Source organism: Arachis hypogaea, chromosome 3 (genome assembly GCF_003086295.3).
Source record: "Arachis hypogaea cultivar Tifrunner chromosome 3, arahy.Tifrunner.gnm2.J5K5, whole genome shotgun sequence".
NCBI lineage: Eukaryota > Viridiplantae > Streptophyta > Magnoliopsida > Fabales > Fabaceae > Arachis > Arachis hypogaea.
The window spans coordinates 24,943,618-24,959,044 of NC_092038.1; the positions used below are offsets into that span (position 1 = coordinate 24,943,618).

General features: G+C 31.1%; 1 protein-coding gene across 1 annotated transcript; it reads left to right on the forward strand.

The window, feature by feature from the left end:
* The first annotated feature begins 1,432 nt into the window (after positions 1 to 1,432).
* Positions 1,433 to 6,292, forward strand: LOC112789938 (rab GTPase-activating protein 22-like). Its single transcript, XM_025832113.3, has 11 exons — positions 1,433 to 1,865; positions 2,322 to 2,417; positions 2,511 to 2,614; positions 2,831 to 3,084; positions 3,178 to 3,300; positions 4,187 to 4,275; positions 4,817 to 4,922; positions 5,374 to 5,471; positions 5,552 to 5,809; positions 5,878 to 5,961; positions 6,054 to 6,292. Exons 1-11 carry the CDS (start codon positions 1,776 to 1,778, stop codon positions 6,090 to 6,092), a joined length of 1,341 nt encoding a protein of 446 aa, XP_025687898.1. The 5' UTR covers positions 1,433 to 1,775; the 3' UTR covers positions 6,093 to 6,292.
* The last annotated feature ends 9,135 nt before the right edge of the window (positions 6,293 to 15,427 follow it).

Below are 15,427 nucleotides of genomic sequence, written 5' to 3' on the forward strand. Positions count from 1 at the left end.
AGTTACACTTTCTATAGGGTTCCTTCCACTTTCTTTTTCAATTTATTTTTCTTTTTTGTAAAACTTAACATATCAGTTAAGTTTATTCTTTAAGTGTTCTTTACTTCCTTTGTCTATTTTACCTTTCTGCACTTTATTTTGTTTGATTAGTCTTTCAATTTAATTTAAATTATTGTTATTGATGTTCTTTTAATTTTCAAGCAAATCTTCCTTTTCATAATTTATTTAGTTTTTATTTAAAAACTTTAATTTACGAATTGCACTTATCAATTTTACAAATTTATTTTTATTTTTCATTGTCAAAACTTGTCTAACCGAAGATGCTTTGATGCACTTCTAGAAAATTTGTACTTGCACAGAGGAGTTGGTTTCGCTCTCAGACCATTAGAATCGAACCACTATCGATTTGCTAAAAATCGACAAAACAATCCCTTTAAAACTTGTTATTTTGTAAAAAAATACAAGTTTTATATATGTTTATGATGGGAGCTGGACCTTTGTGGTTCAAAAAGTTTGACCTACCACCTCCTCAAAAGTATTGCATTGCCATTTAAATTGTTTTCGTTATCTATTATACTTGTAATTTTACCTACATTGCAATCAAAGCCATATCAGTAGAAGCAATCCTAAAAAGGACTTCCTTTCAAGTTGTTCATGTCGACACTCCCTTTGATCGAGAAGTGGATCAGCCTGTAATAGAATTTAGCCTATTTTTAGTTTGTCTATTCCATTTATAACTCCGATTCAGTATCTACGATCGACAACAGTATCTCGTACTTTGACAACTTCTCCTTTAGTATCTTATGTAAAATTGAATCTCAATTAGATTGTTCATATCATTTGCCTTAAATTTTTATGTAAATAACCAAACTTAACTTAAGGTATTTTAATAGTTAACTATATAAAATTTTACTAAACTTTTATGTTTTATGTTAAAAACAAAAAAACAAAAAGCTCTTGTAGTGACACGTCCCCAAATTAAATAGTTACACTCTAGAAAATACACAGGAACTAGAAAAAGATTTTGCATAAACTTAACTAGTAATTTTTTTTTCATTTTTAGATTTGACTATTCTCACATGGCTAAAAATTACATTTCACATGTGGGACAATTAAGAATCTACCTGGTTGTCCATTTTTCTGGCTCCCAACTTACCAAAAAACATTAATCTTCTTAATATAGAGGGGAAAAAAAACGAAAGCAAAAACTCATACATAAAAAAAGCTTTGATTATTTTTTTAGACAACAAATTCCAAGTCACTAAACAAAGATACAATAACTTAAAATATATGTATATAACAAAAAATGGAGGAAAAAGAAAACAAGAAAAAATAAACAACATAAACAAAGAGAAACAAATTAATTTGTAGAAATTTACGCATTAAGCGGTAATTATTGGTGTATGTATGTGAGGTTGGGAGTTACCTTTTACAGGATATTAGGACTTTCTTCTCTCTTTCTAATACCACCATAACAATTCTTAACCTCCCAACACAACAAATTCTAAATAAACCATAAAAATTACCTAAAATAAAATTTAATTTCTTTGTTGTTTTAGACATTGGTCTTCCCTGTTGAGCCTTGGCTGGATACCCTTTGATCATCACCAGAGACCTTTAAAGAATTTTTGTTTCTGGGTTTCACTAATAATAATAATAATTTCAAAGGGGTTCAGCTCCTTGTGCTGCCAAGAAAATTAAATTGAAAACTTGCTTTTTTTTTTAAATAAAAAAAAACGTGTGTTTGTTTTTGAGGATTCTTTTGCTTATTTGGAATGTGGAGAGATCCTGGAGTTCCTGCTGACTCTTTCTATGAAGTCCGCCCTGAATGCACTGATGTCCCCAAGTCTCGATTTAGAATCAAGGTTTGTTTTCTTTTTCGTAAAGAATGTTAGAGATAAAACTATACAAGTTCTTTTCTCTCAATGGTTTTTAGTTTTTAGAATAAGTAATTGTAGGAAATATGTCATAGTTTCTGTATCCAAAAGATCAAAAATTTAATTTTTATTATCTTTATTCTACTTAATAAATTTTAGATATTTTAAGAATACTAATGTTTTAATAATTTTAGTTGTTAATTTTAATTATAAAAAATATATAATATATATTAATTAAATTAATTGTTAAAATTACAGGAACACCCGTATTTTAAGAATATTTAAACATTTTTCTATCAAATTATTAATGGCCGTTTCAACATTTATGAGAATGAATAATGTGAAGAATTGATCGTTAAAAGATTGTTTTTATACTTTTTTTTTTCCAATATTTCAACCATTTTAATTTGTTTGTTCATGTTATTCTTTTTTGGTGTGGTTCAGGCTGGTAAGACTCTAAGTGAAAGAAAGTGGAAAGCTGCATTTTCTCCAGAAGGATATTTAGATATAGGAAAGACTCTAAGCCGAATTCATCGTGGGGTAATTACTAATCACTTTTCTAATTGAATTGTTGCTTCAAACATGCATGTCCTTGGAAGCCCTTATAAGAATTGATTGAAATTTGAAAATTAGGGAATCCATCCATCAATTAGAGGAGAAGTTTGGGAATTTCTACTTGGTTGCTATGATCCCAGGAGCACCATTGAGGAAAGAGATGAGATAAGGGAGCGCAGAAGGTAATTACAATCTCATACATTTTAATAGCCCATGCTATGGTGTCTATATATAGTTAACTAATTTACTAAAAAAAATAAAAATTAATATTTTAAATTATTTTTAATATTTTAAATTTATCATAAAAAATAAATTTGACATTTTTTATTTTCAACATAAAAAAATTTGCCATTTTATTAATGGTAATTTGTTGGATGACTTATGAGTATATGGTTCAGGGAACAATATGCTAAATGGAAGGAAGTATGCCAAAACCTGTTTCCTCTGGTAGGAAGTGGGAGATTTATTACAGCACCTGTAATTACTGAAGATGGTCAACCAATTCATGATCCTTTGGTTCTTTTGGAAACACATCCTGACAATGGAGTAATTGTTCCAACTCCTGAGGCTGCCAATGCCAAACCTTCATGCACTGCTGAAAGGGTCACTGACAAGAGAATCATTCAATGGATGCTAACCCTCCATCAAATAGGTTCTCCTTTATTAACTCCTATAAAATTTTAATTTGAATCTCATGACTACTGTATTGTATATCACAAATACATATATATAAATTTATTTTCAGGTCTTGACGTGCTTCGAACTGATAGAACACTAGTTTTTTATGAGAAGAAAGAGAACTTGGCCAAATTGTGGGATATTCTTGCTGTCTATGCTTGGATAGATACTGATGTTGGCTATTGTCAAGGTGTACCTCTAAATATATTCTCTATTTTTATTTTAATCTCAACTATCTTGTTTCATTGTTTATTTTGGAAAAATATAGGTAAACAATGAAAATACTAAATAATGTAAACAATTGATATATCGAATGATCAATTTATTAAATGTGTGAATTGTTATTCTAATATTAAGATTTACGTAGATAATTTGGAGGTATAGTGTATTTTTATTTTATTGGACCAATTTTAAAACTCATTGTTCACAAAAATTATTGTCTACCTAACAAAGTCTTCTATTTTTAGTAATTACAATATAACATTTTTTATATGAATTTCACATAAGAGTCATTCGCGAATTTGGTTTTGAATGATTAAATTTTGTTCATAAATTTAATTATTCCAAAGACGAGGTTTTTGTTAACTCTGTAAAACCTATAAACTCTCCATTTTTAAGATTTCCAAACTGAAGAATTTTATGATATTATAATTTATTATTATTTTTTATTTTAATAAATTATTGTATTACTATTTTTCTTTCTTCTTTACAGATACTTCTTCTACACCTATTTTAAACCAATGAACAAGAAGAGGTTTAAAAATCTTAAGACCTTCCTTCACTTCCCTTACTTTTTAACCTTCCAAAATCTCCCTTTCATTTCTATCACAATATGTAAAGACACCCTAAAAGATCAATTTTTTGGTATATCAAAAGAAGGAGAAAAAAAAAGACAAATACCGAAATACGAAATGAGTATTATTTATGCAAAATAGAGAATATATAATATTTGACTATTTTCAAAAATTTTACTTCTAACTTGTTTTTGACATTGTAAGAAAAATAAATGTAACAATTATATTTGCAGCTTCTGTAAATTCCCAAATTTAATTTTCTAAAAAACTTCTTTTTTTTAGGAATGAGTGATCTGTGCTCCCCTATGATAATGCTTCTAAGTGACGAAGCTGATGCATTTTGGTGCTTTGAGCGTCTAATGCGTAGACTGGTAAACTCTATTATTAAATTTATTTTAGACAATGTTTAACATTGACAAATATGATTCCAAAAAAAAAAAAACACTTCATTTCTCATCTTTAGTTATTGACTTGGTTTCTCATCTTAAAAAGATGTTATATTCTTAGTAGTAATCTTAGTGCATAACTTATATAATCCATAATTAATTTTTTTAAATTTAAATTTTATATACTGATAAAAAAGTTTTACATATATATCGAATTAAATATTGTCAAGTCAATAAAATAATTTTTTTATAATTATATATAACATGAATGACCATCATTAAGTAAAATTTAATTAAATAATAGTATAAAATAATTTATTCTATTTTGAATCAAAATTAATATTGGTATTATTTACTTTTAGATAATTGGAAAATAAGACTCAACAAATTAAAGATGGTTGGTTATATAGGACTTTGTGTAATGAGCTGCTTTTCTTTTCTTTTTATTAGAAAATAGAGTATTATTAAATGTATTCAAATATTTCTCCATTTCTTATGATCTATATATGTTTAAAAATTTTTAAAGAGAGGAAACTTTAGATGCACCGATAGCTCTGTGGGGGTGGAGGCTCAACTAACCAATCTAGCTGAGATTACTCAAATAATTGATCCTAAACTTCATCAACATTTAGGTAACTCCTTCCATCTTTCTTTTTTCCCTTTAATTTTAGGGTTTAGGTATAAGGCACGTGTTAATGTTACTACTAATAAAAATTTTTAAACAAAGGCACTTATAAATTATTTTTGTTACCTCTGTTAAAAACAAAGAACAATTTGGCTATGTTACCAATAATATTTCTGCCAACTTTTGTCAACTCTTATTTATGACTGTGTTTAATAAAAATGTCTTTATGAATGTGTCTAATAAAAATATTTTTTTATAACTATGTCTAATAGAAATATCTTTATATATATATATTTTTTAAATGTATCTCCTTATACATGTGTTTAAAATATAATAATTAATTATTATTAGTAATAAATTGACAGATAATATATTGGTATCCTATATTTTTTTAAAAAAAGAAAAAAAGAAATCGAAAAAAAATGAGAATGATATATGCCTTTCTGTTTGGTGAACAGAGCATCTTGGTGGTGGTGACTATCTCTTCGCTTTTCGAATGTTAATGGTTCTATTTCGTCGAGAATTTTCCTTTTGTGATTCGTTGTACCTCTGGGAGGTTTGTTTAGCCTTTTTTTTATTTAGATTTTAGTAGTTGATTTTTGTTGTTGATAATATGTGTGCATTGTTATTGAATAGATGATGTGGGCTCTAGAATATGATCCAAACTTGTTCTGGGTGTATGAAGAGGCAGAAGCAGAAAAATCAGAGGAAGCAAAACTAAGATTAAAGTCAATGCGTCATTATGGGAAGTATGAGAGAGAGTACATGAAGAATGGAGCAGCAAAAGATGCTCATCCTCCTCTTCCCATTTCTATTTTCCTTGTTGCCAGTGTTTTAAAAGAAAAAAGCGCCGTACTTCTCCAGCAAGCACGTGGCTTGGATGATGTTGTCAAGGTTAGTCAACATTTCATCATCTTCTATTATCAATTTTCAATATCTATTAACTCCTTCTTTCTTCTTAGATATTGAATGATGTAAATGGAAATCTTGACGCCAAAAAGGCTTGTATTGCGGCACTTAAACTTCACAAGAAATATTTGAAAAAGGTACTACAATAATATATATTTATTTTGTTATTGTTCAGCTTAACATTGACTATTTCCATATACGAAAATAAGTAATTTATTTGTAACTGCAGCAAGCACAGCAGAAAGCACTGAAAGCCGCAGCATCATAGCACCAAATAAAGCACATGACGTGGCATCCCATGCTTGCAATACAATATTGGTTTTTTATTTCTTTATGAAATTCGAAAAAGAATTTCAGCGATCAAGTCTAATTGCTAAGAAATAAAATGTTGTATGTGACATAAATTTCTTCCTATACTTTTTGTATATGTAAAATAACAAAAATTAAGCATCAAGTCATTCTGTATAAGTATCAATGTTCATAATTTGTAAAGTATATATATAAATAAGATATATAGTTATTATATTTAACAAACAGCTCGATAGGCACGACCGTCTTAACATTTTTTTTCTTGAAAAAATTTAAACATTTCGATCATTTTTAAAATTGAGGATAGAAGAATATCTCTTACTTTTTTCCCCTCTAAGTTAGGTTTTTCATCAACGATTTCACTCTGATTTTAATTTTTTTTTTAATTAATGTAAGAGTTTCTTTTACCATTGTGTCACTCTTTCCAAAATTTTTATTATTAAAATATTATTATTTTCGAATAATTTATCCAGATACTACTGTTTTACCATGGTGATACATGTTATTGGACACATTTCAAGTGTTCCAGGAAATACTGGTACACCAATTATTTTAAGTATTGATTCAATTAATATATATTATATATATTTTTTATAATTTAGATCAACAATTAAAATAATTGGTACACCAGTACTCCTGGTGCACTTAAAATGCTTCCCATGTTATTTTATTTTAAGCGCGACTTATTAGCATACGCAAACTGTTAGGCACTCATTTCATTAAAAACAGTAACAAGGGAAGTGCATTCTTATATTCGTGTTTAACAAAAACTAATGATTTAAGTAAATTAATAATTAACTAACGTTAATATGTAAATAATGTTAAAATTGGTCTATCATGCATTTAATATTTATCAATGTAACTAAGTTTTAATAACATGAATAAATGAGACATATAATTAAAACTTGTATTATGTCATAATGTAATGCAAAAAATCTTAAATATAGATGATTAATATTTATCTAATTCAATTCAAGTTATGAGAGTTAGATCGGATTGGTTTGTCTGAATTTGAAAAAAAAAATAGAAATTTAAAAAGAATATTTCGAGATTGAAGAAATTGAAAGGGATATAAAATCAAATAATTATGTGGATAAATTAAGAATAAAAAATTTATGACTAAGAGAGCAATACACACAAAAAATTGAATATTGTCTAAAAATCTCTAATAGATACGGAACAGAATTTAGGATTAGATAAAAATTAAAGAAAATAAATTTTCTATTTCAATTTATTTTTTTTAATGTAACAGTTAAGAGAAATATTTTATCTCTCTTGTTCATACTTAAATTTCTTGATAAAATTTAAAGAAATTTTTATTTTTTAAATTAATAAAAAAATATTTACAAAATTTAAAAATTTTTATACCTCTTAATTTTAAAATCCTAATGTATAAGTTCACTAAAATAACAATATTGAGATGGTAACAATAAACAAATGCAATTCTCTCTCTCTTTATTTTTAATACTTCTTTCTATCTTTGTATATATATACACATTACAACATATAATATTATTATATATATATATAAATCATTATTGAGCTAATTATATTAATGCTAGAGTCTTCTATATATATATATATATATATATATATATATATATATATATATATATATATATATATATATATATATATATCTTTATTTTATATATCTTTTATTTATTTTACAACACGTTATCAGCACGAGACTCTGATAAAATCTTTAGGAAGACTCAGGTAATATTTTCATTATGTCGAAGCTCTCTCATCTTGAATTCAATGCTCTTGATATATCTGGAAACAATTATTTATCATGGATATTAGATGCTGAAATCCATCTTGATTCAATGGATCTTGGAGATACCATTAAGGCTGAAAATAATGCATCCCAGAAGGATAAAGCCAAAGCCATAATTTTCCTTCGTCGTCATCTTGACGAAGGGTTGAAAAATGAATATCTCACATTAAAAGATCCTGCAGATCTTTGGAAAGACCTTGAAGAAAGGTACAATCATCAAAAAACGGTGATACTTCCTCAAACTCGATATGAATGGACGCACTTGCGTCTACAAGATTTTAAATCTATAAATGAATATAATTCTGCAATGTTTCGAATCACCTCACGAATGAAATTGTGTGGGAAAAAGATAACCGATCATGATATGTTGGAGAAAACTTTCTCAACCTTCCATGCCTCGAATGTGCTTCTGCAGCAGCAGTATCGAGAAAAGGGGTTTAAAAAATATTCTGAGTTAATTTCTTGCCTTCTTGTTGCTGAACGCAATAATGAGTTACTCTTGAAAAATCATGAAGCGTGCCCAGCTGGCGCCGCCCCATTTCCTGAAGTAAATGCGGCAAATCATTACCCCAGAAGAGGTAAATGGCAAGCTTTTAATAACAAGAAAAATTATGGAAGGAAAAAGAATCATGTTCAAAAGAGAGGATCTCACCAGAAGTGGGATAAAGAAAGGAATATCGGGCAGAATAAATCAACAGAGGATAAGTATTTCCGTTGTGGTGGAAAAGGCCATTGGTCTCGTACCTGTCGTACCCCAAGGCACCTAGTCGATCTTTACCAGGCATCTTTGAAAAAGGATGACAAAGGAAAGGAAACAAATTTTGTTTCAAATGATGCTGAGAACTCCACCACTCATTATGATGTATCTGATTTCTTTGAGGATCCTGAAGGAAATATTGGTCATTTGATCAATGATGGAATAGTTTAATATGTGGGATTGTGAAGTATCTATGTAAATAAATAATGTAAAGAACTTATTGTTAAGTTTTATTTTCTATGTATTTAAGTTTCAAATGTGATGTACATAAATAATGAAATATTAATGTTTATAAATTTTGAAATCATTTAATGTGTTATGTTTTAAAATAAAATTTTAGTATATGATATTATTGTTGTGTACAATGTTTCTTAGGAAAATAATTCCAATCAAGTATTCAATTTAACTGTACATGCTACTCATTTTATTATTATTTGTTTTTGAAGAGAATGGCAAGGATATGTAATGAAGATGTATGCCTTGCGGATAGTGCAAGTTCGCACACTATTCTCAAAAGTGATATATATTTTACCCATCTTGTGTCAAAAGAGGAATATGTTAATACTATTATTGGCTCAAACAATGTGATAGAAGGCTCCGGAAGAGCTATAATTTTGTTTCCTGGAGGAAAAAAATTTATGATAAATAATGCACTATTATCTACCAAGTCTCTGAGGAACTTGTTGAGTTTCAAAGATATTCGCCGAAATGGATATCATGTTGAGACAATGAATGAGGAAAATCATGAGTATTTATGTATCACAACTCATGATTCAAATAAGAAAGTTATATTAGAAAAATTACCCTCACTTTCATCTGGGTTGTATTATACCAAGATTAGTGCAATTGAATCACATGCCATTGTAAACCAGAAGTTTACTAGCCCAAATGAATTCATAACTTCGCACGACCGATTGGGTCATCCGGGAACAACCATGATGAGGAGAATTATTGAAAACTCTCATGGACATTCACTAAAGAACCCGAAGATTCTTAAAACTAGTGAATTTTGTTGTGCTGCATGTTCTCAGAAAAAGTTAATTTTAAAGCCATCACCAGTAAAGATTGGATTTGAGTCCCCTGAATTCCTAGAAAGGATTCAAGGTGATATATGTGGACCTATTCATCCACCATGTGGATCTTTTAGATATTTTATGGTCCTGATAGACGCATCTTCGAGATGGTCACATGTGTGCTTATTATCTTCTCGCAACCTGGCGTTTGCGAGATTACTGGCTCAAATTATTCGATTAAAAGCACAATTTTTAGAAAATCCAATCAAAGCAATTCGTCTTGATTATGCTGGTGAATTTACTTCCCAAGCTTTTGATGCTTATTGTATGGCTAATGGAATAAGTATTGAACATCCAGTAGCTTATGTTCATACACAAAATGGGTTAGCAGAATCACTTATTAAACACCTCCAATTAATTGCTAGACCCTTACTTATAAGAAAAAATCTCCCAACATCGGTTTGGGGGCATGCTATTTTACATGCCGCAACACTTATTCGCTTGAGGCCAACAAGTTACCACCAATTCTCTCCTATGCAATTAGCTTTTGGCCAGCAGCCAAAAATTTCCCATTTAAGAATATTTGGGTGTGCGATATATGTTCCCATTGCACCACCTAATCGCACCAAAATGGGACCCCAAAGAAAATTGGGAATATATGTTGGATATGATTCTCCCTCTATAGTGAGGTATCTTGAGATACAAACTGGAGATGTATTTAAAGCCCGGTTTGCGGATTATCATTTTGATGAATCAAAATTTCCAACATTAGGGGGAGAGAATAAGCTTCCTGAAAATGAGCTTAACTGGAATGCATCATCGTTGATGCATTTAGATCCTCGATCAGGGCAATGTGAACTGGAAGTTCAAAAGATTATACATTTGCAAAGAGTAGCAAATGAATTGCCTGATGCATTTTCCGATACAAAGAGGATTACCAAATCTTATATACCAGCGAAAAATGTCCCAATTTGAATTGATGTCCCAGTAGGACGAATAGCCACTGAAGCAAATACACGCCAGAAGCGTGGCAGGCCTGTCGGTTTCAAAGATAAAAATCCTCGAAAGAGAAAAGGGATAAATAATATTCCTATTGAAAAAGACATAGTAGAGACACCTGCAGTTGTCCAAAATTCTGATATAATGTTAACGCCAGAAGACGTTCAGGTACCTGAAAATTGTGAAAATGACGAGATCTCGATAAATTATGTCTTTACAGGAGAGAAATGGGACCGAAATAGGACAATTGTCAATGAAATATTTACATATAATGTGGCATTGAATATCATGCATGAAAATAAGGATCTTGAGCCAAGATCAGTTGAAGAATTTCGACAAAGAAATGATTAGCCAAAATGGGAAGCAGCCATGAAGGCTGAATTAGACTCACTTGCAAAACGTGAAGTCTTTGGACCTGTAGTCCGTACACCTATAGATGTAAAACCTGTTGGATACAAATGGGTATTTGTGAGAAAACGAAATGAGAAAAATGAAGTCGTGTGCTACAAAGCCCGACTTGTGGCACAAGGTTTTTCACAAAGGCCCGGTATAGATTATGAAGAAACGTATTCCCCTGTAGTGGATGCAATAACTTTACGTTATTTGGTCAGTTTATCTGCATATCATAAACTGCATATGCATTTAATGGATGTGGTAACAACCTATTTATACGGCTCATTAGATCGGGATATCTATATGAAAGTCCTTGAAGGATTAAAGATATCTAAACCATCCAATGAATATTCGCAAGGGTTATACTCAGTTAAATTGCAAAGATCTTTATATGGTCTAAAGCAATCTGGACGAATGTGGTATAATCGTCTTACTGAGTATCTGGCCAAAAATGGATTTAAGAATGATGATATCTGCCCATGTATTTTTATAAAGAAAACTACATCTAGGTTCATTATAATTGCTGTGTACGTTGATGATTTAAATATCATTGGGACTCCTGAAGAGATTCCAACAATTATAAAAACTCTAAAAGAAGAGTTTGAGATGAAAGATCTTGGAAATACTAAATTTGTCTCGGCCTGCAGATCGAGCATATAAAAGACGGGATCTTTATTCATCAAACAACATACACAGAAAAGATATTGAAAAGATTTTATATGGATAAGTCACATCCATTAAGTACCCCAATGATAGTAAGATCTATGGATGTGGAAAAGGATCAATTCCGTCCTAAAGAAGAAAATGAAGATATCCTTGGTCCTGAAGTACCATATCTTAGTGCCATTGGAGCACTAATATATCTTGCTAATAATACACGACCTGACATATCATTCGCGGTGAATTTACTAGCAAGGTATAGTTCCTCTCCAACCAGAAGACATTGGAGTAGAATCAAGCAAATCTTTCGATATCTTCATGGAACGGTTGATTGGGATTATTTTATCCCTACGAATCCAAGTCACAACTAGTTGGCTATGCAGATGCTGGATACTTGTCTGATCCACATAAAGGGAGATCTCAAACAGGATACCTGTTCACATATGGTGGTACGGCTATATCATGGAGGTCCACAAAGCAGACGATAGCAGCAACCTCTTCTAATCATGCTGAAATACTAGCGATTCATGAAGCTAGTCACGAGTGTTTTTGGCTAAGGAACCTGATTCAATATATTTTGTCGTCATGTGGATTGATTGATCATAAGATAGCTCCGACTGTCCTGTTTGAAGATAATACAGCATGCATTGCTCAACTTAAAGGCGGATACATCAAAGGTGATAGAACAAAGCATATTTTCCCCAAATTCTTCTTCACTCATGATCTTCAAAATCAAGGGACGATTGATGTCCAACAGATCCGCTCAAGTGACAATCTGGCAGATTTATTCACAAAGTCACTCCCAAAATCCTCCTTTGAAAGATTGGTACATGAGATTGGGATGCGTCGATTTTGAGATATTAAATGATGTCGACAAGAGGGGGAGACTGTACTCTTTTTCCCTTGGTCAGGTTTTTTTTCCATTGGATTTTTCTTGACAAGGTTTTTAATGAGGCAGTCCTCATCACTAAAGGATATTGTACTCTTTTTCCTTTACTAAGGTTTCTTTTCACTGGATTTTTTCTTTAGTAAGGTTTTAACGAGGCAATAACCCTAAATGGTCATCCAAGGGGGAGTGTTGAGATATGGATGACCACGTAGACTCACCTTCTCAATATTGAAGGAATCATTCTCAAGAGAGAATGGATTTAATGAAGGTTGAAAAGTGATGACCATTTGTGTGTATAAATAGGAGTAGCATCCATCTGAATAAACACACAAGCAAGTAATAAAAAATCAATTCCCTCTTTATGTTGCAATCAAATACTCTTCTCCTTATATTTCTACTACAATTCTTTCTCTTCTTTTATTTTATAAGTATTTTAAATTCTATTTTCTATTACTCTTTACATATAATATTAATAACAATATTAATCATCTTTATTATATTGAGATGGTAACAATAAACAAATGCAATTCTCTCTCTCTTTATTTTTAATACTTCTTTCTATCTTTGTATATATATACACATTACAACATATAATATTATTATATATATATATATAAATCATTATTGAGCTAATTATATTAATGCTAGAGTCTTCTATTTATATATCTTTATTTTATATATCTTTTATTTATTTTACAACACTAAAATAAATTCTAATAAGGTGATGTATATTTGATTCAACTTGACTATTTAAAGCCTTCAATGCAACTTGAAAATAGTAAGATGTTTGGTTTTTCATAATCATTAACCACTGTCTTAGCTAATTCTTGATGCATATCTTGAACAAATAATTTAGTCATGTTTGTAAAACCTTCTTTTATTTTCTTAGATGTTACTCTTGTAATTGGATCAATTGGCATATGATGATAATTCTTAGTTTGTTCCACAGAGATCGTATCATTCCCTTGTAATTTAGTAGTGGTTTACTCCACTTGTTCTGGGTTAAGCGGGTAGTAGCAAGGAGGTTGTGGCTCAAACCCACTTGCTCCGCAATGGGTATTTCTGTCCACGGTTAGATACCGGGATATGTAGGGTTTGGCTATATAACTGACAAATGATATCATCAGCCATAGGACAGGTATATATCATATGCATATGTGTGTTTTGTTTGATTGTGCATTTAATTGGGGTTGCCTATGTGATTATTATGCTTACCTGCTATATTTACTACCTGCTTTATCTGTATCCTACTTGTGTTTGCTTTGTCTGTATTACTTGTCTGTGCATCGGAGTTTTGGAGGATTGGAGGAAGACGAAAAGTTAGGGTTTAAGTTAGAAAGGAATTAGAAATAAGAATATTAGATAACCTACCCTGTTTATGGTTTTTGATTTATAACTTTAAGAATTATATATGAGTGTCGGAGTTCTAGGATTGTCTCTGGCTTTTTCGGGACCTTATATCTTATGTACGTGGCACCTTTACTATGTTGAGAACCCCCGGTTCTCATTCCATATGGATATTTGTATTTTTCAGTTGCAAGTCGAGAGGCACCTCGTTAGGCGTCTGGAGTTTCGATTGCAGCAAAGTTGAAATGTTGTGTCTGGGTTATTTTGATATATATATATATATATATATATTGTGTAGACTTCTCCTTATTTTGTTTAGTTTCTTGAACCTCATAGAGGCTTTTGGAGAAATATGGTATTTTGAGTATTTTGGAAACTTGGGATTATATGTATGTATGTAAATATTTTTCGGCCAGCCTTAGCTTCGCAGGCTGAGCTCGGAGCTTGAATATTTTGTACCCGTGACTCTTCATATTACTTATATATATATCCATGCTTTCTTCGTACACGAGTAAATGTTATTCTAGAGCGTTGCACTTTTAATTTCTCGATTTTGTTTTAACTATCCTTCAAGACTCCTCAAATATTATATTCCTTCAATTATATTATGTATGTATATTTTATTTTAGAGGTCGTAATACCACACAACCTCTGTTTTACGGCTTAAGTGTAAAGCTCTATGTGGTAGAGTGTTACATTATGGTATCAGAGCAGTTCGTTCCTATAGAGCCTGAGGGACGGACTGACTATGCTTCTGGCATACTTTGGGAGTCTTTACATGCTAAATTAGGTTATCTAATTGATATATGTGGCATGAGTATTCATGAGCATGTATTTGGGACTTTGAAACACTAAACTTGTGATATTGAGACTGATCAACTTGATATCACTTGTTTGGTGTGAATAGGAACCAGATGTCGACTCACAGACGCGGTCGTAGGCGAGGTGAAGGTAGAATAGGTAGTGCAAATCCTGAAGCGGCGAGAAATGACCCTATGGACTTTATGGCTGCCGTGGAAAACATGGCTGCGGCTATGCAAGCAACAGCTGAAGCGTTGGGGAATCAAATGAATAACGGAAATGGGAACAATGGTGAAGAGGGGCCGATGACACTTGCTACTTTTCTGAAGGTGCATCCTCCGACCTTCAGAGGGACTACGAACCCTACAGAATTCAATAACTGGCTCTAAGAAATGGTGCGGACTTTGCAAGCTTAGTAGGTTTCCGAGGAACAGTGGATAGAGTTTGGGACCTACCAGTTACAGGGTGAAGCTCAATACTGGTGGTAGGAAACGTGGCGCATCCTGTAACCGAATGGCACTGTGATACCTTGGAAGGTGTTTTGAACTAAGTTTTACAAAAAATATTTTCTTAATTTAGTTAGAAATGCTAAAGAGCTTAAGCTGTTGTAGTTAAAGCATGGTCAGATGACTATTACGAAGTACACCAATAAATT

Bases quoted from the DNA above. Each gene is read 5' to 3' on its own strand.
- LOC112789938 (XM_025832113.3), top strand. From the start codon at position 1,776: ATGTGGAGAGATCCTGGAGTTCCTGCTGACTCTTTCTATGAAGTCCGC. The intron at 4,276-4,816 runs GTAAACTCTATT...AAATTTTTAAAG, and splicing joins AGCGTCTAATGCGTAGACTG to AGAGGAAACTTTAGATGCAC. The intron at 4,923-5,373 runs GTAACTCCTTCC...TTTGGTGAACAG, and splicing joins TAAACTTCATCAACATTTAG to AGCATCTTGGTGGTGGTGAC.